This window comes from Eublepharis macularius, chromosome 2 (genome assembly GCF_028583425.1).
Source record: "Eublepharis macularius isolate TG4126 chromosome 2, MPM_Emac_v1.0, whole genome shotgun sequence".
In the NCBI taxonomy this organism is placed as follows: Eukaryota; Metazoa; Chordata; class Lepidosauria; order Squamata; family Eublepharidae; genus Eublepharis; species Eublepharis macularius.
In genome coordinates, this window is record NC_072791.1 from 66805919 (window position 1) to 66829901 (window position 23983).

General features: G+C 42.1%; 1 protein-coding gene across 1 annotated transcript in view; it reads right to left on the reverse strand.

Annotated features, from left to right (window-relative positions):
* Window positions 1-23983, reverse strand: part of LTK (leukocyte receptor tyrosine kinase) — a 171046-nt gene that overhangs the window by 37373 nt on the left and 109690 nt on the right. The window contains exons 14-18 of the mRNA XM_054969925.1: window positions 22518-22649; window positions 20229-20385; window positions 17380-17562; window positions 15050-15148; window positions 13796-13948 (exon numbers count right to left, since the gene is read on the reverse strand). Coding sequence (XP_054825900.1) covers window positions 13796-13948; window positions 15050-15148; window positions 17380-17562; window positions 20229-20385; window positions 22518-22649 — 724 coding nt within the window. The remainder of the gene's footprint in view (window positions 1-13795; window positions 13949-15049; window positions 15149-17379; window positions 17563-20228; window positions 20386-22517; window positions 22650-23983) is intronic.

Sequence of the window (23983 nt, forward strand, 5' to 3'; positions counted from 1 at the left end):
TTCAAGAATAAATAAAGAAAAAGAAGCTATAAAACAAGAATTATGTGACAGAATAAAAACTCTAGAAGCTCAATATAAAAAAAAACAGGCAGCAGAAAGATATATTGCAACTTAGTGATAGAGCGTAAGTTACTAGAGGCTATGGATACAAATAGTATACAAAGAAATCTTTTATACGTAAAACAAAAATATTGGTCTAATTCACCAAGATCGCTCCATCTTCTATCACATAAAATAAAGGCTAAAAAAGCAACTACAAACATCAAAATAATACAAGGAGGAAAAGGAAAACTATATGCTAAATCAAAAGATATAGTGAACACCTTAAAAGACTATTATGACCAACGTTACTTATCCCAAAACCCAGACCAAAACAAGATTTTGCAATTTCTCCAATCTCTTAAAAACATCAAGAAATTAGAAGACAACCACTGAATATTTTTAGATAACCCAATAACACAGCAAGAAGTGTTAGAGGCAATTAAAGAAACCTAAAAAAATAACAAAACCGCAGGTCCAGAGGGATACCCATCAGAATTTTATAAGTTTGCATCCATACTCAGCCAACCACTAATACAAGCTTGTAACACAATTTGGGAATCAGGAAATCTACCCTCTTCCTGGTATAGGGCAACTGTCATTGTCATCCCTAAACAGGGTGAAGACCCTTTGAAAACAGCCTCATTATCGCCCAATATCTTTACTTAGTCAAGACTATAAAATATTCACATCAATTATAGCAAGACAAATCAGTACATATATAACCATGTTCATCAAGATCAAACTGGTTTCATTCCTAAAAGAGATATAACCAATAATATATATAAAACTTTAAATTTAATTTCACATTGCAAACAACAAAATTTAGAAGCAGATTTTTAATCCCTTGACATAGAGAAAGCCTTTGACTCTATTGAAATTCCTTTTCTTTATAAAACACTTCAATACATGGTGTTATGACCTTTACTTTTGGGGGGTAGATTTTTCTTTTAATCTTCCCCTTACACCCTCTGTGTAGTTAGCTGCCACCAGGAATATTATATTCCAATATGTTTTAATTAAGTTTTCCCTTTGGTAATGTTCCTAAGTGTCAGGCTTTTTCGTGGTTCTATGTGGCCCTGAGGATAGGAATGGGATATAACATTGACAGCTACTCTGGGATATAACAAAACAAAATAAATGTTTATTTTTCAAGAAGCGTATTGGTTTCATAAAAGCAGTTCTTAGTTCTTAATGTTACTTCATTTAAACTCATTCACACAGATCTCTTGTAAGGCTTCACACACAGTTAGCCTCTTTCTCTAGGCTCTATATTTCTCTTACCGAAAACTCTTCAGGCAGCACACAGCTAGCCTCTCTTTTTCTTATTCACAGAAATATGAAACCTGCTCAGGCAGCACACAGCTGGCCTCTCTTTCCCTGACTGAGTGTCCTTTCACAAACATGCTCAGTTCATGTTCCACATAGGTTATATTTCTCTCATAAAACACTTCAACATATTCAGGCAGCACACAGCTAGCCTGCTTTCTTCTCTCTCCAAACTTTTCTCTCTGCACTCTCAGTCTAAACTGCATTCACTTCGCCCACACTCTCAGTCATCAACCAATCATATCACTCACTCTTCCCTCTCTCACCCCCACTCTTCACCTAGCTCAAACCAAGCATTTAAAGACACATGCACCCATTTACTTGAAATCATTACACATGGGTTTTGGCAATAATTTTCTTAGAGCAAGCAAGACAATCTACTCACAAACTTCAGCAAAATTAAGATAAACGGTATAACCTCAGAAGAGATTATAATTTATCGAGGAACTAGGCAAGGGTGTCCACTTTCTCCCATTTAGTTTGCAATTGCAATAGAACCCCTAGCAATAGCAATTAGAGAAAATAACGCTTACCTTGCAAGACAAGTGAATCCCAGGGGGGGCTTCGTCATCCATAAAAGATGAAATGGGGGGTACTTTTTGCCTGATCCCCATCCCAAACCTTCTGAGGGCCACCCTTCCCCATGTGACCTCCCCTTCATCATAGGGCCCAAGCCGGGAGGCCAGGGTCTGTGGCTGTCGTGCCCCAATAATCCTCCCATTGGGCCCCCTCGTCCGAAGAAGAGGACTCACTTGAGGTTCCCCCACTGTCTGAGTCTTCACACCACCTGTGCCATCGGGTCCTTTTCTGAGAAGTCTTCCTTCTTTTGGAGGCATGCTGTTGTTCCCAGCTGCTGGAACTGTCAGAAGAAGAGGAGGGGGACCGCACTGCCTGGTGTCCTTTGGCTGTTCTGCCCTTTCTGGCTGACCTTGGTTGGGGGACCTCGACAGGCTCCAGGGAAGGCGAAGCCATCCTGGGCCTGGAGTTCCCCAGGTACTCCACCCAGGCTGTGAGCAGCTCTAAAGCCCGGCTGATGCTCTGGAGGGAACTAGAAGGATATTCAAGGTTAGCAGCTCTGGATTTTCCCATGCAAGCCCTGCCCCGGGCTGGGGGCTTGGGCTTGCCCTGCTCCTTCTGCCCACCCTGGTCAGAGCTGATGAGGAGGAAGGCATGCCCAGCCTTGCCAAGGACTGCTGCCGCCCCCCCCCCGGTGGACCTGCAGGCCTCTCCTAGCCCTTTGGTGGCCTTTTCTTGGTGGCTGGCTGAACTGTAGAAAGCCCTCTGCTGCTGGCATGCAGGAGCCGAGCTGGCTTTTTAGCCCTGATTTCCCCCAAAAAGGTAGAAGGGGACCCTACACCAGAAGAAGAGCCCACATCTTTCTGCCCACCCAGGCTCCCGCCTTAGTTGCTCCCAGCCCTGGCCGCCTGACTGGAGCCCTGGCTGCTGTAGCTCCTGTGCTCCCGATGACCTTCTGGCTGACAAATTTGGGCCCCCTTTGGAGCCCTGGGAAGCACATGCTCTCCACTCCCCTGGGTGCCGTTGCCTTGCCAACTGCCACTCCAGAGTGCGGGGCTCAGCTAAACCCCACTGTCTCCAAATCCCAGCAGCTTCTTGCTCCAGCGGTCTTCTGCAGCATTGCACAGCAGCTGAACCAAGTTGGAGATGAGGCTCAGCTCCAACCTCTCCCCTTCAGCCTCAAACTGCTGCTGTCCGCTTGTTCCTTGGCGCCCTTCCTCAGCTGCGTTGCTCTGTTGCTCCTCTCTGCTCTTTGCTCTTCGCCGCCCAAGAGCAGAGTGTGGAGGAGTGGGGCAGACAGCTAAATAAATACTATGCTGCTGGATCAGAGGGAGAATTGCCTCCCTGAGGTCCGGCGCCAGGCCCTGCCCCCCTGGCAGCCTGTCCCCAGCCAACCCTGATAGGGCGGCTGAGAATTTGAAATTATTGGGTGCAGGCTTGCCCAGGGAATGCCGGGCGAGCCACAACATGGCAGCCACCATGCCTCGCCTCTCCTCACCACCAGACAGCTGCAAACCAGCCCGCAGTTGAGTCCAGTGGCTGTCGCTTCTCCCATTTTGTTTGCAATCACAATAGAACCCCTAGCAATAGCAATTAGAGAAAATAAACTTATAGAAGGTATTACAATTGGCTCCCATACATACAAGTTGAGCATGTTTGCAGATGATATGCTACTTTATATAACTAAACCAACATCATCATTACATCACTTACAATATACGCTCTCAGAATTTGGCCATATTTCTGATCTAGTAATTAACCAAAACAAATCACAGCTTCTTCCCATTAATATCAAAGATAATACAGAAAAACAAATTAACCAACTACAAAATTCCAGTGGTCACTAGAACAAATGAATTATTTAGGCATCACAATTCCATCTGATCTTAATAATTTGACAAAGCTAAATCACCTTAAAACAATATCACAAATAAAATTAGAAATGTGTTCAATTGGAACAAGCTAAACATTTCATGGTTTGAAAGACTTTGGTTGATAAAATCGTTTATTTTACCCAGATTGTGTTTTCTTTTTAGAGCTATTCCAATTATAATACCAATTAATACGCTAAGGCAATGGCAAAGTAGTTTGAATAAATTTTTATGGCATAGAAAACATTTGAGAATTGCATTTTCTATTCTTAATCTAAAAGGCACACACGGTGGCCTTAATTATCCAGAGTTAACTCTATATGAAATGTTGATAAGATTAGCAAACTTACTACAAATTCTCCTATCTAATGACTCTCTCAATTGGATAGCAATCTTTCAACCTCTGCAAAATCAGATTACTATTCAGGATATAATCTGGAATAATCCCTATACTCGTCAGACAGATATTAAGAATAATATTTTCTTAGCCTCAAAACAGAAATAAAATCCTACATGAAACATCTAGATTTACATTTATCTCAGAAAAATGGTTCCTTCTTGGACAAAATAAAACTTTTAGTATAAAATGGAGACAATTCAATACTACTTGTCTATTCAACATAGCAACAAAAAATGGTATATTAGAGAAGTCAGCACTGGTAAAGAAAACACAACAAAAATCCAATGGTTTACATATTTACAACTTAATCAGATGACCAATCAACTTAACATTAAAAAAAAATCATGAATATCCCCAAAACAGGTTTTGAACACCTTTTAGATACATCATTGTTTATCCGAAAAGGTTTAATTTCTAAAATATACAATATTTTGTTGGCTATACCAAAAATCAAGACTACTAACTATCAAATCAAGTGGCATCAAGATTGTAATATGGAGCTGACAACAGATCAATGGAACAACATATGGCCATTGAGAATTTTTAGGTCTTCGAATACATTAATCAAACTACAGTCATAAGATAATGAATAGGTGGCACCTCACACCAAAAAAACTTTCATTGATTTCATCATCAATCTCTCCTTTATGCTGGAAAGGATGTGGAGAGGTGGGCACATTTGCACATTGTTGGTGGGGATGTCGATATGTTGAAAAATTTGGGAAAGATGTGCTAAGGCAAATAAAGGACATAACAGGACACAAAGTTCCTTTGGAACCGGAAATATTATTCTTCGATCAGTGGAAAAATATTTTAATTCCTCGGATTAGATGTGATCTTATTAATAATCTATTCATTGCTGCTAAAAGCACAATTGCTGCAAACTGGAAATCACATAATCCACCAACAATAGACAGTTGGTTTATAAAAACCTGGGATCATTATATTTCTGCTAAAATAAATGATAATATATACAGGGCCGGCACGCCCATGGAGGCCAGGTAGGCGGTGGCCTCGGGCGCGTGGGCACTGGAGGGGCGCTGGAAGGGGTGTTGGGGGGTGGAGACGCGCGCAGCGAAGCTGGCATGACTTGGTTGCAGCTACTGCTGCAGCTAGTCAGCCAGCCCCTTGCTGCCACGACCGCTGCCACACACCCCAGCCGGGCGCAGCCTCTGTGCGCCGCTTGAGCCCCGCTGCCGCCGCCACACTTCCCAGCCGGGCGCAGCCTCCACGCACCGCCCCAGCAGCGGCTCGCAGCTTCTGCTCCCGGCTGGGGTGTGTGGGGGCGGCGGCGGTGGAAGCACGGGGCTGGCTGGCTCCGTTGCGTGCTCCTCCGCCCCAGCCGGGCGCAGAAGCCGTGAGCTGCTGCTGGGGTGGCGCACGGAGCAGCCTCCGTGCGCCGCCCCAGCCCCGGCTCACAGCTTCTGCGCTCGGCTGGGGCATGTGGCGGCGGCAGCACGGGGCTGGCTGGCTGGCTGCAGCTACTGCTGCAGCCAGCCACCCCAGCTCTGCTGTGCACTCCTCCGCCCCAGCTGGGCGTAGAAGCCGTGAGCTGCTGCTGGGGCGGCGTACGGAGCAGCCTCCACGCGCCGCTCCAGCAGCAGCTCGCAGCTTCTGCGCTCGGCGGTCCTCCACACGCCGCCCAGCCCCCCTGCGGCGCGTGATGACGTCTGCAATGACGTCATCACGCAGTCCGTGGCGTGCCCGCGCGCACACGCCGCCGCGGGCGCCAAAACCTCTGGCACCAGCCCTGAATATATATCAGACAGAACATTATCCTAATACAACAGACTTTCTAGAAAAATGTTTCCCCTTTTTTGAGTATATTACAATTAATAACAATCAACCATTTTTAGGTTCGTAGCAATCATTTATAAGTTTGTAAGGTGTTATAGAAAACAACATCTTATTAATATTATAGTGTATAGTATGACTACAGAAAGTAGACATTATGATACGAATAGCAATATTGTAAATAGTTGTAAGTTGTTTTGTGTGTTTTGTTTAAAAATTTGAAAATTTGTAAAAAGTATCATTATGTATCTTGTAACTTATCAATAAAAATAATAATAATAAAAATAACCGAGATGATGTGGTGGAAGGGTGGATTTCCATGCCACTGGTCAGTGGCGTAGGTTCCAGGTCCTCCATGCTGCTCTCTTCTCCACCTGTCACATCTGTATGCAAAGGAAGGGAACACCTGAATTCAACTGTGGAAATTATATCTCCAGTTTATGCATTGACCTGTGCAATTAGTATTAGCACTCAGAATGACACTTTCACATTCAGGAAAATGTTGTACCATGCCTCTCTATAACAATTTTTGTTGTTGTGTGTTGAAAAGAGTTTGTTGTACAATGGAGAAAACACCCTCTGTGACTCACATTGGAAAAGCCAGGGCAAAGATTTAAATGTTAGGCATATCACTGCAGTAATCCACAGAGGCGTAGATATATCTTGACTGGATGCTTTAACAGCATGGTTGATAACTTTTTTTCTGTACTGAGCACTATTTATACTCCTCTGATGAATCTGTGCTCAATGGTACGGAAATCTCCTTTGGTTGAGGCGATTATCAAGCATGACATGTGGAAACAAGGGGATAGTTTCTCCAAAATATTGATTTTTTTTCAAATTTGAGTTGCTACTGTTACAAAGTTGTCATATTTATATACTGTTCTATAAGGAATAGATGCTGCTGCTAATGTTAAACAATCTCTGTTGTTGACTCCATCTAATGTACAGTTGAAAGTCATTCCTAGGAAACGCATGTTGAGTTATTGACATTACTTGTTATAAATAAAAATTCCTGGTGTTACATAACGGATGTGTGTTCCGTCACCATAAATGACTGCAATTTGATTGGGAAGGAGAGGGTTTAAAAGGTTTGTCACGGAACAGCAACCAAAATAATCAGAATGGCTGTTAAGGTAGGAGGCACAAATTCGTCCTCACCCAGTAGGGGAACCTCTACTGACTCCAGGTCATTGCCCTGTGCTGAAACCTCCTCCTCTGCCTGCTGCTGTTCAGGCCCCAGGCCAGCATCTCCAGGCAGCAACTCCGATCTTCAGGCTGCCTCTCTCTTCCACGTAGAACAGCTGCAGACATTTTTGGTGGTTTAGTGTCCTTGTGTTAAATGAGTTTCCCTTAGGTTATGCCCAAAGAAGTAATGTTTGAAGTATGCAGCCTCATTGTTGAGATTGGAGACCCCTGAAGTATTGCTGACACAAAGTGACAGCCATTGATGGGTTCCAATTTGGGTTCCTTCTTTTGGTTCTTGAAATCATTAACAGTGTGTTTGACAATGAGGCAGTTCTTTGCTGCCGTTCTCCCATCCCAAACTATGAACAGTTGCCCAGATGAGGGACTCATGACTCATCGGCATGTGATCCATGGCTCCCTCCTTTGATACGGGCACATTTGTATCACTGTTATTTCACATGACATGCAATAAGTGTGAAGAGCAATGTGTGAACTTTTGCTTAGTTCAATTAAAAGTGGAACAACCAAACCTTAATCTCCTATCCCTTGCCAACATCCTTTTGAAATGTCTCCTAAAAATTGCCATCCTTTAAAGCAGATTTTGAAGGGATGAACCAAGGGAAAAGAGTATATGTGGAATACCTTCCTGAAAGACAACACATTATGCACATCCAAGCACATCATAGTTAGTATTGTATTGTCCACAGGAATGGCAAGTTTCCACAAAGGGCTGCAAATTGCTCAAAGCCCCCTAGGCAGCAACTTAGAGGAGCAGGGTGGTGGCTTGAAGAATGCACAAAAGTATGAGCGGGATATGGATGGCACTATGGGTCCAAGGGAACCGGTCTGGGCTAGGTTGGTCAGACCCCTGATAGCTATCTGGATTTTTGAGCCCATGTCTGTTAAAACCATCAAAGGTAGGGTGGACAGGGCTTAGGATTAGACTGACGCCGGCAGAGTTCATCCTCCTTTTTCAAGGCTAAAAGACTGGGCTGCAGGGGTGGGGGTAATATCCTCTCCTTTGTGTGCTTTCCATTTTGCACTGTTCCTCGCCCTGAATACAATGTTAGAAGGTTTTACATACACTCAATCCCAAAAGCACACAGGATGTTGATGTGCAGATCAGCATCACCCAAAAGAAGCCATTCTAGCAATCAGTGACCTGGGCAACCACACGCCATGTTGATATTTCATATTGTTAGGGTGAACATTCATATTCTAGTGTTTTCCCACAGTTGCAATAAAAATTACACATACCATGATCAATCAGAAGGTGATGTGGGTTAGAGAAGCAAGAACCCAAGGGGAACAATGAAGTTGCGCACTCAACTTACAAGCATGTCTTCTGTCCTGCCAGCATGTCCCCCAGCCTGCTCTCACCGTCTCATCATGGAGGCAAAGTAGAGGGGCTTTCCACTGTAGTGCAGAATGCCCTGCCGTGCCTCCAAGGCGTCGAAGAAGGAGCCCTTTATTCTTCTGAACATCTGCAACCCCCTTCTCAGTCAGCCTCTGAGCTGTGCCCGCAAATAGGGCATGGATATGCAGATGAGTGCTACTCATCTGTCTGCCAGACTTGCCCAACTACAGCAGAAGTGACAAGAGGGTTTCTACCTCCTCATCTTTCCAGAAGACACCTCGTCTTTTTGGTGCCATTGCTGCAGTACAGTGTTGTAGTGCAAAACTGAATAACCACTACAGAGCATGCCCAGAACATGGCTTTTTTTTTGAGCAGGCAAACCTCATAAGTCACAAGGCATGTTATTGGTTGAATGAGACAAGATCACAACCTGATACAATGTATCGGTCACTGTGCAATCGGGGTTTTTTTGCAGATTGCTGAGTCGAGGAGTGATGTACGGAGCCGATGAACGCATGAAAATGTTCTCAGCGACATATAATGCGACATAGACCCCACTACAAATCAAAAAATAAATTCAAGGGGATATGTGTTTTGCCCAAGAGCAGGAAATCCTCTAACCAATGATGCTGCACCAGCTGTACACTTTAAGCCATTTTAAGCCATGTGCAGGGCTTTCCCCTTCCCCCCTAAAGACACACCAAGAACTATGCTCCAAAAACAAAAGGCTGGGGACCTTCGGAGTACACATACTTTGATATACAGCACAGAGTGTATCCCTTGGTTGTCCTGATGGCTGTTGTGTGGGTCGAAGGCTGGCAATCCAACTTGGGAGTCTAGATTCCTATTAAGTCTGCCTCCAAGTTGATGATGAACTACTCTCCATTATGCAGCAGTTTTCCATAGTTGTATGGGAGTGAAGTTGTGGAAAAGGTAAGGTGGAGTACACACAAGACATTTCTGGGTGTAAACAATGTGTTTCCTCCACAAAGGAAGGCACTCTTGACTCCTTACCCAAACTCCCCTTAATGGGCACAGAATGCCTTTGATCATAAAGAACATCCAGAAATATGACCACATGCCGGATGGGCTATCAAAGGCATCAACATTTAAAGGCTGATTTTCCTCTTGGCTGGCCACAAAATTAAAATATTTATGATAGGGATTGTATTGCAGGTCCCCATGAAACACAATTACAGTTTTCAAAAACAAAAGATTTTATTTAACCTGATCCCATGGTGAACTACTCAAACACTAGATAACTATGTACAAGAATGCAAAATTATATACAATCAGCAACACAATCATTGCTGTCATGGCACCAGTCGTCACTGTCCATTGTTCCTGGACATAAATGCTGCCAAGGCAACCCAGATTTCCTGCCTCTTGTCAAGATGTCTCCTATCAGTGCCAATCAACTTGACCTCATCATAGGGCAGCAGCACCAGCAAGGGATCTCTCAGGTCACCCAGGATTACATGTTCCGTCTTGCATAAGTTTTGTAGTATAACGCAGGCTACCACAATGTAGATAACTTTCTCTTCTCTGGCTTTCAACCAATTTGCCAGACATCACCATCTCCTCTTCAGACGACCAAATCATTTCATGATCAAGACAGAGCGGTCGAAGAGGCAGTGACTATGGTCAACAGCATTCTTGCCATAGGGCTTCATGAGCCACGTTTGCATAGGGTATGCCCTGTCAAAGATAATGATTGGTGGCCTTGAAATGTCATCCAAATTAAGGCTAGGATTGCCAGAAACAAAGGATCCAGCATCCATGGCAATGCAGAAGGTGGAGTTTCAGAACATGAATACATCATAATACTTACTGCTCCAGCCAACCTTCATGTCAATGAACTGCCTGGTGTGGTCCATGGTGTCCTAGAGAAGAATGGACGAGAAGTTTTTCCAGTTCCCTTATGGGTCAGGTCTTCCTCCAGGTGCACTGATCAGAATGTGCGTTCCATCTATTGCACTGATACAGTGTGGGAAGCCGAGAGCCCTGAAACTGTCCATTACCTGCTTGGAGGAAAAACAACTTTGATAAGGAATACATGGTGGATGGTCATGCAATTGATATCATTAATCTGTCAGTGTTAAAGTCGTTAACAAAAAAAGTTGTAGATCACTAAAGATAGTTCAATGTCAAAAGGCTTTGTTTTAGAAGACATAACATCACTATATCGATAATCTCTTAATTTTTTAAAAAAGGGCTCACCTTTCCATCTTCTGATCCGAGACACATTGTCTTGGCCAGCAGTTCGATCTCCAGCATGAAGCAGACCTCCAGCACTGTTGATCCGACCATGGACAGCCCAATGTCGAACTGATCTCTGGCCAGTTGGTAACTCGCACCATTCGTGAGACACCACAGTGCCACAGCCACTCCCTTCTTGATAAAACCAGAAATCTCTCGGATTCTCCAACTCAGCCAGGGCATACCAGTGCCCACGCAGCCCATGTGCCCATGCAGCCTATTTCTGAAAGAGGTGCTGAGACTTTTCCTCCAAGCTAGTCGCTGTCGGAAAGAGAGACCGAATTGGGCAGAAGCCCTTCTCTTCCTCATAATGTACTGTAGGTACACCAGACACAAATCCATCGAACACTGAATCATATTTACCACCACTTGTGCCATCAGTAGCAGAACTGCTCCCTGTGGGGCCATAGTGGAGAGTCTTTGGAGTGGATGAGCTCCTCCGACAAAGGTTTTTGGGAGACACATTTGCTATTGAAAGTTTTTCAAAATTTGTCACCATGATGAGCCACCAATGACTTTTAAATGAAATTGGCAGGCAAAATAACAGCCTATCACAGGCTTCCTTGGGGGCAGGGCTGGTTCCAAGCTTACATACTGAAACATCAACATAGTGCAAATCTGAATAGGGGTTTTAAAAAATATCCAAAAGGAGCATGAATGTGCTTTCATCAGCCGTGATGCATGCTCATCCACCACCCATAATAGCACTTTTTCAGAGGAATGTAAACTTCTGGAAGTGTGATGCAGATGCACAAGTCAAGGCATTTGAGCAGGTATGTGAACGGTGTGTCATGATAGCGGGATCACAACTAACGTCATCATGGTGCAAAAAAAGCAGTACAGTAAGGCAGTGGGGAAACGGCTCAGTTCTAAAGTGAGTTCCCCCTAAGATCACTGTCCAGAGTAAAAAAAACCCCACCTAACCACAGCGGTAAATATCCATAACCTAAATCAGACCCTGGATCCAACCAGTTCATCACTCAGTTAGCAATAGTGGTCACCTCCTAGGAAATTCACAAGCAAAGCCAGTGTTGTTTATCTGCAGTTTAATAACCAGAGCTATACTTTCTCTGAATATGGTGCCCATCCTAGCTAATAGCCGCTGATAAACAATGATAGAGGTTCTTTTGCCCTCCTGATGAAGGTGAGTAATGAGCTTGACATAATGTATGTTGTAACAAAATCCAATAACCATCAATAGTCATAAAAATCTATGAAACAAATACAATTTACGAAATGCAATAGACTGAAAAATAAATGCCTTCCTCTTTTTTAAGATTCATATGGTAAATGACAAATAAGGAGTAGGACCTGCCTGTGAAAAGGTGGCCAAGTTCTAAAACCCAATGCAAGTGCATTGACCCAGAGTCTCTCATCCCCTGTCCCTGACGACTTTCCTAGCCACTCAGGTCCCCTAGGAGTCTCTAACAGCTCTGAGTTCTTTTGAGTGTGTGTACCTCCTTGGCAAGCAACACTGTACACAGGCAGGTAAAATATATTATTGGAGGTTATTAAAGAAAGAACATAGGAGCGTGTGCAAGGCAGAAACTGCTCTTTAAAAAGCAGAAACCAAATAACAGTTTGCTGATCTAAATGTGTTCTAACTAGCTAAAATACTACTGGCTAACTGACTAAGCATTCTCTGATTTGGTTCCAAAGCTGGTTGATCTTACCAAAGTCCATCCATGCCAGCTTATTCCAGGCATCCTGGAGGCATGGAGCTGAAGAACTCTCTCTCTCTCTCACATTGCAGGTGGTTGGCAATGGCTATAAGGTAGCAAGATTGGTATGGTATGGCAAACTGCCTAGAGACAGAGAGGCTTCTTGAAATCTAGGGGGGCATCAGCCCTCTCGAGGAACCAATCAGGGCTCAACTTCTTAATTGGACACTGCAGCTCTGCGAAAGTTTAGGGGGTATGGCTAGAGCCGAAATCAGCACCAAGAACTAGCCTTCCCAAGGTTGCTTTCTCACGAGAAGAAAGCAGCCCAGGTGCAGCTAATTAACAGAGCCTATGTCTTTCTCAATAAACAGGCCTAGCAAAAGGCACACAAGATGTGAAGCCTGAACCAAAGTTTTCCTCTGTATTAGGTGGTACAAGGCCTGCTCCTTATAGCAAGATGAGTTTCAGGAAAACTAAAGGAACTACAGAGTAACTGGTGTTTTACTACTTGAGATTGCAGGAGTGGTTTGTGTTAGTAATAGCTAGGGTTAGGGCACAATATGAGAAAAATTCCACACACAAAAATCTATCACTAAAATACTTCTTCTACAGAAATCTGCAGTCCTGGATCCTTGGAACTGTAATTTGGTGGACAGTGCTGAGAATTCTCTTAGCAATTCCCGACCACCTCCTCTCATCCGATAGCTATGTATTTTCTTATTTATCCACTTGTATTCCAATGCTTCAAGGCATGAGACAGTTTAAAACAATTAACCAAACTTGAAAAATACAATAAAAATAATTATGAAAGAGGGCTTTCCGACCCATGTTCCTCAGGCTCTGGAACTCCCAGCCACAAGAGTTACAGTCAGCCCTTCGTTAATGGCCTTCCAAGTGAAGACAGGGGGCCTTTGAGGGTGGGCTGAACTTGTCTTGTTGATCTTAATGCTCTCGGGAGGCTTTCTGGGTTTTATTATTTTTTGCTCATATGATGATTTGATCTGCTTGGTTTTATGATTTGTTTCTGTTTTACATGGGTTGGTGGTTTGTATAGTTTTATGCTGCAGCGAAGTGTGTTGTGATATGTTACTTGTTTTCAGTTCTGTATTATGATTTTTGTAAGCCACTCTGGATGTTTCAACAAAAGTGTGACATACAAATACAACAATCAGATAAATAACTACCCCAGCAGAACAAACCCAACACATTCACAGCACAGCTTCTCAGTTCCTTGGATTCCTTGGGAAAATAAAATTACTATTAAACCAGTTCAACTTTGTAGTGTAGATAGGTTTATCACCTTTGAGCCATACATAAAAATAGTGGGAGAAAACAAGCAATGAAAACAAATTTTATTTTGAGATAGTATTTCATGTTTTACCTGTACAAGAGACATTATCATTGGCTAAGATGGCTCCAATCCCACAGATACAGATTGGGAGGGCAGTGTCAGGACCTGGCTTGCAGATACCTGACTGGCAGTGGGTGCAGTTCAAGTAGATTTCAATCACCACTTCACCATGGCTTTCCATAACTGAATGAGAAGGAAAAGCTAAGTTTTAAATGATGCCATCCCTGTCCACAAATAAAGAACAGTCCAGGAAAAAGGAAAAGAAGTGAGAGATTTTCAATCTTTCCTCTGTCACCTGGTACCTATCAAACCCAGAAATACTTCAATCAGCCGTGCACTGTGAAAAGTGTCCAGAACTAAATTCAGCAATCACATGTTACAACCCTGTATGAAAAACACACCCACATGGCAGCACAAAACATGCCAGGCAAAATGTTTGTATTGTACTTGCCAGCAAGTTGCTTTACTGTATGTAGAATGCTACACATTAATGCTTGCAGCCACTACAGATATGCAGCCCTGGCACTGAGACCCTGCACTGGACTAGCCTCACTCACAGGGTATGCCCACTGGGGTCACAATATAGGAAATGGCTGTAGCCAACAGACTAAGCCAACAGTGCAGGACATGTAACACTAAGGTTTAAAGCTGCACAGTGTTTTGTGCAGAAACCAAGCTTCTATTTGGTCTGTGTCACCATACTGTTTGCAAAGCACTAATCATCTTGTCTACTGTTGAACCAGCATTCTGATTGGCACAGGGCTTGTGAGCAGGGGATGTATAGAACCTCCCTCCCAACCCTCTGTCTACCTAAGAGGGGAGCACAAAATTGCATATGGATAAAAAGATGTAAAGTGAAGATATAAAACTACAAGAAGACAGTAAGTTAGATTCAGTAACCCACAGATGCAAGGATCATGGATTTTTCCCGCGTTTCCCTCTCCCCAGCTGTCCTTGCAGACCCTGGGAAATTTTATTCCTAGAGTCATTAGTCCACATGGACTAATAGCTTTGTAGATAGAAGGGAAGGGAAAGAGGCAGAAACAGCAATTAAGTCTCCATCCCCCTCTCCACTGCAGCTTCCCAACCCACATGGCTACTAATCCATGTGAATCCTGCAGCTCCAGGAATAAACTTCCTTTAGGTCAGAAACAGAAAGGACTGCTGGGGAGAGCAGAACACAGGAAAGATCCACACCTGTCAGCAGCTTCTGCGGACAGATTGCAAGATCCAGCCCACTGTGCACAAGGGTGGGAGGCTGCTGAAACAGTGGAAATATCTTGCCTGCCAAAGGACGCAAGAAGATCTCTCCAACTGGATTCACAAATGAAAGGCCATGCTGTCCATCAGCTGTGATGTCATCTGTTTCAGAGGCATTACCACCTGGAAGAAGAAGAAACAGCCACTATTTCATATTATTCCTAGAGGGTGCAAAGGGGTTCCATGTGTCATTTGGTATTTCAGTTTATCTCAAAAATCTTAAAAGCTTGGATCGACATATGCATTTTTAGTAAGATCATATTATTTGTTAAGCCGTTTTTGCAAGTGATGCATTTTTTTCCCCATTCCTAGTATCTATAAAAGCAAGTGAGCAAACCCTGTATTAGCTAGGATGTACACTTGATTTTAAAATGGCTTGCTCTCTGTCTTCAGTGTATTAACGCCATTCATGTGTTGTGTTCCAAAGAAGTTCTTAGAATCACTTGTGAAAATTCCATTATGTTTTTTAGAATTATAATGAAATCACCTTAGCTGCCTGATCCATGAAACCCAGAATCTTTGATTCCTGGCAGCAGCTTCCCAAGGGCTCAAACAAAGGCACTTCCTAGCCCTGCTACCTGAAAGCCTCTATCTGGAGTGCCATTAGCTGAATTTGTGACCATAATCGGGTAAAGCAGATCCTCAGCTGGCAGTGGGTACAGTTCTCACAAGAGAGCGAGGGAGACTTCATTAAACTTTACAAGCTTCACCTAGACTCGTTTCAGGATTGTAGGAGCCTGGCTTACCATTAAATATGCCCTATTGTCCAAGGAAAACCCTTTAGTTCTTACTCTTCCAAATTAGGAAGAAATATCTTTCACAATTCTCGGTTTTCTGCACATGATTCACAATCATAGCAACGTGCTCAATTTCCATTATTTTAGCTTTCTAAATACCAAATACTGTGGCCTGCTTATCAGAAACTCATTACAAAGTGCTACTAGCAGTTTAGATAGTATCTCATGTGACTCAGAAATGAAACTACACTTATGTTTACATGACAATGGCTGAATTAACTTCTTATATGCATAATAGACCAATTTCAGAATTTCAGGAAAAATGGGAAGTCTTTTTTGATTATGTGGCTGAAAGATAAGGTTTTTTTAATATACTGAATATAAAATGGTGAATATAATGTATTTTAACATAAATAAGTGAAGGGATGGAGAGGAGAAATGTTATGTAGTTTTAATAATCTGCTATTCATTCTGGCTTTGATACTGTTTACTCTTTAATGTTACTTTTTGTTATATTATTACATAAATACTTTGTTACATATTTTGTTTTGATATGTTTATTGTCTAAAGTTACTTTCTATTACAAAGTCGGCTTTGAATATTCTTTTTACAGTCCAATGCTATTTTCTGTTTTAATGAAATAATTTTTTAAAAAAAGAAATGCAACTACACAACAAAACCTAAAGAAAAGCAGTTTCACAAAAAAAAAATCTGCTTGCTCAGGCTCTAAGTATTCATGTAATGCTTGATGAAAATATTTGATGGTGAGGTGGGATAAATTTTTTGAAGTTTGTCTTCCCCATGTAATTTCTTGCAAGTTCCCAGTTTCTGTATCCAATAGTAAAGATAGCTCATGCCAATCATAAAAGCAAAACCAGGATCACTATAGTCAAGGTAGGAATTTTTACATATTTAGGATGCAAAAAGCTAGGACTTTGTAAATTAATTATATTTCATGAAGGCTGAGCATGTGTCAGGAAACAAGAAACATCAATGTCAGTTGAAGGGAAATATCAGTTAAAGGAAAATACTCATAAGGAGGTGGAGAATTTTGGCTCTTCAACCTCCTAAGATTTATGCATGCATGAATTTCGAAATGGTTTATCCCTTGCTCCCCAGTGATTTGTTGTAGCCCCCTTTTCTAGGAAACTTTATTGTCAAACACCTATCAGAAAGGCAGAGGAAGAGACCCATCTACAAATTAAGTAGGAGCAGGTTCTGTATACTCAAGGGACTTTCCTATGCAGAAAATAGTTTGCAAGTTACGGGGGTGGGGAGGGGAGAAGAAAGCCTACAAAAAAGTTGCCTAGTGAGGACTAAACTTTGGAATATCAAGAGCAGGTTAGACTCAGTTAAAGCAGGGAAAGGAGGAAAGAAACAGAGGCAGATGGGGAAACAGACCTGTTCAAGTGCATAAGGGCTTATAATATTCTGGTTCTGATCCATATCTGATTCCCAGTCAACATACCGGTCCATAATTCCTCAGATCCCCTTCTCCCTGGTTTGCTAGAACACTATCTGCAAAAATCTTCTTGGTATACTTTTTTCATCACTGATTATATAAAACTTCAGCTAATGTAATACATTTTGATTACATGAAGATCTAGCCTGACCCACCTTTGTATCCTCCACCTGCGCCACCAGATGTACAGGCTCCTCCTCCACCACCAAAGCCACCTGATGTGGCCCATTGGAGTTTGTCTAGAGATTGGTGGCAGGCTTTGCCACCTTGTCCACCTTCCAGAAGAGATTTCCCAGCCCAAGAAAACTGGGTAACATCTTCCCAACCACCTCCTCCACCTGTAGAAATGTACATAAGAGGTAATCTAAGAGTCCAAAATCTCATTTCACAGAATGTAACAGAGGCACAGAAAATGGTTGCAGGCTTTGCAGATTTATTTTTAATTTTTATTTAAAACATTTGCATGCTGCCTTTCCACCCAAATAGGGTCCCCAAGGCAGTGGACATTACAACATTAAAAAATTTAAAACAACACTTTAAACAATTTAAATTTAAAACATTTTATATAGTATAAAATAATTCAATAAGCACACACAAAGCGAAGAACAGGCAAGCTGGCCAATAACAGTTGTTGGGGGTGTGCCAGACTAGCGCTGGCGGAAGACAACAATGGGCAGGGCAGGCAAATCTCCCTGGGGAGGGAGTTCTAATGTTTTGGCACCATGACTGAGGAAGCCCTTTCTTGGGTTGCCGCCTCAGATGGTGGGGGCAGCCAAAGCAGGGCCTCTGAAGATGACCAGAGTGAACAGGTAGGTTCATATGGGAGAGTAGGTTGGCACCAGGCCATATATGGCTTTGAAGTTCAATACTAGCAACTTGAATTGAGCCCAGAAGCAAATTGGGAGCCAATGGAACAAGATGGAACAAGAGTAGAATGATACGGTCCGCACAACCCACTCCAATCAGCATTGTAGCAGCAGCATTCTGTACCAACTGTAGCTTCCAGTCACTCTTCAAGGGCAGCTCCATGTAGAGTGCATTGCAGAGCACATCCTATAGTGGCAACATCTTCTCTGCCCAGGAAGGCCGCAGATGGCATCCCAGCTGAAGCTGGCAAAAGGCACCTCTGGCAACCACTGCCACTGTTTTATCCAACAAAGTGGTCCAGATCCGGCATCACCCCCAAGCTGTGAACCTGCTCCGTTAGGGAGAGCATAACCTCATCTGGAACAGGAAACATCTCAGTACCCAGGTGTCCAACTGAAGTGTGCTTGTAACAGCGAGGCTGTAGCGCAAGGGTTTAACTTGTTCCTTTAGGGGGAGTGCAACCCCATCTAGAACAGGAGAAATCCCATTTCCTGAGTCAGATTTTTTCCCCACTAGTAGCACCTCCAATTTGTCAGGATTAAGTTTCACTGTGTAGTAAGTATATTCATCATTAAGTGTTCATGCATGTGTGCTCAAAATCCCGCATCACCTCTTGCATTCTTAGTTTTCTTGATGGTGACAAGAACTCTGATCTGCCTACCTTAGAGAGTCATTGTAAGGTTACTGGGATAGTATGTGATGCCCTAGTAGGGCAATAGATCTGCTGTGTGTTTAGCAAAAGGTTCTGAGACTAACTGGAGATGCTTGTAGACAGCGGAATTCTATTGTGGCTCACTTCCAAGAAGGTTCCTCTAAGTTCAATGGGATTTACAATTACCAAACTTAGGTTTAATGGAAATGGATTTTAATTCTGAATAATTTTTCAAGTCAAAACTACCATATAAACAGTAATGGTTGTGAACTGTACTTTTAAATTTAAATATACAGAGGCAATTAACCACCTAATGGATTCCCTAAAGGATTAGCCCATGCCTACAGCAGAGAGAAAAAGTAGTGGTGGTTCAATTTTTTAGAAAAAGGTAGCAGAGGGAGAGGCATGATAATGGTTTATAGACTTAAAAACAGTGAGCAGAAAGTGTTTAGAGATTACTTTTTCCCTGTCTCGTAACATTAACAGTGACATTGGTGTCAGATTCAAGCCAGACATTAGGCAGCATTTCTTCACACTATACATCATTCTCTTCAGGAATTTACTGCTACAAGATCTGGTGATGGCTACCTTTAGATGTGTTACAGAGGGACCAGACAAACGTATGGTACAATAGCTTATCAAAAGCCATAAGAATGATAGAGTGTTCTGAGTTCTGGATGTTGCTAGTAGATAAACAAGGGGCAGTAGCCTTTTTGAGGACTGTTTCGGAGATCCAGGAATTGTAGTAGTGTGAAATGACTGCAAAATCTTTCATAGGAACTGGTTGGAAACTCAGGTCCTGAAAAAGGAAATGCACTACAACTACTTGGAATTATGAATAACTGGATGGGGAAATAATTGGGTTTTTTATTGTACCTTGCATGTTTTTCATTTTGATTTGTAAGCCACTTTGAGTCAAAAAGAAAAAGTGTAGTATAAATATTTGAATTAATTAATAAATACACTGCCAGTGAAATTTCAGGACCTCTAGCACAAACTGCTGTATTGATGAGAAATATTCTCAGCTGAGCACAGGTTCAATTTTGCTGTACATGTCTTTGAAATATAACCTGCTCCTTCATGCTACCAGGACACTTTTGTAGCAATGTACTGTGCATCATTCATTAGTCATGTTTTCCACTAGATTTTCCCCTTTCTCCAAGATTATCTCACTACTTTTTTCACTCCTGACCATTCTCTAACTCTTAGGAAAAATTCTTTCAGTGCCTCAAACCTTAATATAGTTTCCTGACTCTTTGTATTGAAATTTGGGGACCATTTTTTAAATTAGTGGACAGTTCCCATTAAAGTATTGGCAACTGTCCCAATAGATCCAGAGCAACTTGTCTCTAAAACACATATAAGTTGTTTTTCAACTGCTAGATCCAAGAGAAAGAAAGCAATGCTAAGCAGGTCCAATCAAAATCGTACTCAGGTCTGTTCAGTGGGGCTCACTTGCATTGATGGTCCTCTGCAGATCCTTACCTGCTGCTCCAGTTCTCCCATTGATTCCAGGTACTGCTGTGCTGTTCACATATTTTTCCAAGAAGACATCCTCTAGCAAAACATCCTGATATTTCAAGTAAGCCTTTCCTCCTCCTCCTGCGGCAATGAGCAAGGGTTCAAAAGCTCCATCCTTCTGCTGCTCAAGAAGGCACACACATATATATGAACAGTACACAATGAATGCATTGAGGAGGTTGAGGAAGTATCAAGGTTCAACATTAGGTACCAATTTAAAAAAGAAAAAATCAGATATGAATGGCTGGAACATTTACCCCTCCCTATAAGCATGAAATGTAATGCAAAGACTTGAGACAATTTGCACATGAATTCAACACAAGCAGGTAGCTGCAGTTATGCCACGGAGCATGGAATCTAGCTTTTAAATCAAAAATCTAGTAGTAGATGCAAAATCCTGAGCTTTAGGGATTTTTCAGCTTTAATTGAAAAATGTCTCAAACTGGTTTAACCTACTTTTTTTTCCTCTTCAGAGAACCTTAGGAATAGTAGTTCAACGAAGAAGGCTAGGATGTCCAGAACTGATTGATGCATGGAAAATGCAATCATTTCTACTTGTAACTAAGTAAGCACCATATATATTTACCTCTTATCAAAACAGCTACACTATTAGATATAATGTGTAATCCCTCACCATCTCCTCATAAAACCATTCACTTCCAAGTTTGGGACCAGGAAGAGCAGGAAAATGATCCGCCTGCCTTTTAGACAGGCAACACTCAGCCAAGAAAGTCTGCCCTTTTCAAAACTGAACAATCCTTAGTGTGAGGGCCAAGCTACACATGACGAATGACACTTGAACAGCAAGTGTATTTCTCCCTGTTCACTTGCCCTCCACTCAATCCACTTGCCGTTCAAGTGTCATTCGTCATGTGTAGCTTGGCCCCGAGAGTCTCACTTTTCAGTGGATGTCCCAGATGTTTACAGAGCTGATTTTACAGTGCACATCCACACTACATGATCCTCAGGGTTAAATAATGATATGCTGAGAGATTTGTGATCAGATCCTCTCAGAATTTTAATATAAACCATGTGGTGGCCTCATAAGGACCTTGTGGGGAGGAAGGAGTACAGATCTAAACAGATAGACACATGCAAACTATTATTAGCTCTCGAAGGAAAAAAAAAGTACATCTTCTATTAAAATGTTAAGGCTCTGGTGAGAGATGGTCTGTTTTGACTCAGTTCAGCTAGGGTTGCCAGGTGCCTTCCAAAGGTGGATGAAAACCCACCATTGAATGCCTGCACTCGATTAAGCAAGCAGCAAGAGGAAAAATGAGGGGATTTCATGGCCCCCCTCCCCCATGACGCTCTAGAAAATTCCCCAATCTTTATGGGGGAATTTCTAGAGCATAATGGGGTGGGGGCAGGGGATTCTGTGACATCACTTCTAGGTGATCACCAAGAAGCAACGTCACAGCATCAGTAACATTTCCCCCCTCTCAGGCTCTGCTCCACATAGTTTCTGGAATTTGTGGGTGCAGGCCTGGCAACCCTACATTTGGCATGATTGTGGGCTTCTCTACACTCCATTTGAAATCATTCTTTCTTTTCAGGGAATCCTTGGAACTGCAGTTGCATGAGGGAGATTGTTGTGGCAAGGCAGATTTGTGGTATTTATGGTCTGTTACTTTTTTCATATTGCAAGGCACTTTGACTCCACACACAGTGGAGAAAAGCAGGGTAGAAGTATCCAAACAAACAATCAAACAAATAAGCACATATTAGATTTTTGAAGTTAAAATCCTGCCTCCCCCAATGCAATAAATCATTCAAGGGGTAATGATTCAGAGTTAAAGCCCTTTGTGGAGACTGTGGTTTAGTAACACCAACCTTGGGGATAACACAGATAGATATATACACACAGAAGTAATAGGTCAAGCTAGAGGGTATTTGAGTCAAAAAATCCCCCCCCCACACATTTAGTGTTTGGACCTGATTTTTACTCAGTCAGCCCCTGGCACAACCCATTACTTCTGAGTCGCACTACCAGGAATGACATGGTTCCTAGTGCAATGCAGGATGTTCCAGAGCAAACAAGTCGCCCCCATGTGACTTCCCCTGTGACACCCCCATCCCTCACTTTTGCCCCCCAAAGACCTGGCAGCATGCAAAGGTCTTTGGGGGGCAATCCTCCACACATGTTTTTATAGTATCCATTTATGAACTGTAATGTTTGAATTAATCCTTTAATCAAACACCTCTGGAGGTCTTCATTTCATGAAGAAATTGACAAGCAACATGAAAACTTACCCTAAAAATGTAAGTGGCTCCTCCGCCCCCGCCCCCTCCTCCAGCCCAGTCAGTCAGACCCTTCTCTTTCTTGTATTCTTCTTCAATGATGGATGATTCTCCCAAGCAGATCTGCTGAGCCAGAAAGCTTCCCTGAAGGGAAACAAGAAGGCATCAGCTAAAAACTAGCAAAGTTATATTATTAGGCTACCACCCAAAAGGGTTTCTTTTGAAATTTTCATGTAATCTGAGCTTTAACTATTAATTAATCACGTTGAAAAATGTATTTAGATGTTGCAAAACCTCAATAGCCTTGTATCCTGAAGGGAGAATGTCACAGCTTATCCAAAATTACTTAAAAAAAAAAAATTATTGGGTGAGTAATAAAAGACAGGAAAAAATACAGATTTTCCATTAATCCTCTTGTTTTCTTATCCCCCCCTTTCTCCCCCCCTTATCTTAGACTTCCAACAGTTTTCCAACCCGCTGTCCACCTCTACATCTAATATCTCTATTTAACTTCTATAATTAATTCTTATAGCCTTAACTAACTTCTTTAAATGCTTTCCGTATTAAAATACATTTCTAAACCATAAATTACATTTCTAACTTATCTATATTTCTTGTAAAGATCAACATCTCCTCTCTAGTTATTCAGTTAATAATTATCTAGCCCCCATAACTCCCCCTTCATGTCCCATTTCTTCTCTAAATACTGTTTCAATTTTCCCCAGTCATTAAAAAATTCTTCTGAATTCTGTTCAGCTTATCCAAAATTAGATGAAAATGTCATTTTTAATTATTGTTAAAATTAAACTTGGAAATAAAAAACTGCCCTTATTACAAAAACTTACCTCAAAAAACAGCTTTTAAAATAAACAAGTGGCAGCTCATTAGTACTGTAGATTATCTTGGTTTAAAGGTGTTACCTGAACATCGGCAGATTTTGACACCTAGTTTTCACTTTTCGAACAATTCCATAGAAATGGAACCATAAATGGCAAGATATCTTCAAGATTTGAAGATACTATACAGATACTATACAGATACTATAACTGTATTCACTCCGTGGACATTGAGTGTTGGTTAGAACGTTTCCCCCCACCACCACCACCACTTGGTGTGGGTGTGATACATGTTCTACCATTGGTTGTTTAAGCAGTCTTGCTTTATTGTCCACTTAGAGTTCATTTTTTGCACTAGTAAAATTTTGTATTTTTGCATATAATTTTGCCAAGTGTTTTCAGTGAGATATTAGTTAGTTGGTGGGGGTTATATTGTTCTTTCTGGCTACTTTAAATTAAGGCATGGTGACAACTGTGTAAGGTTGCCAGCCTCTAGGTGGTTGCTAACAAACAGGGCAATTACGGGTTAATGCTGACCAACAAAGATCCTGATCCCCGTAATTAACACACTACTCAAATTGCTTTCATGCAGCAATATTAATAACTCTACTAAAGTGCAAATGCAAAAGGTAAGTGCAAATT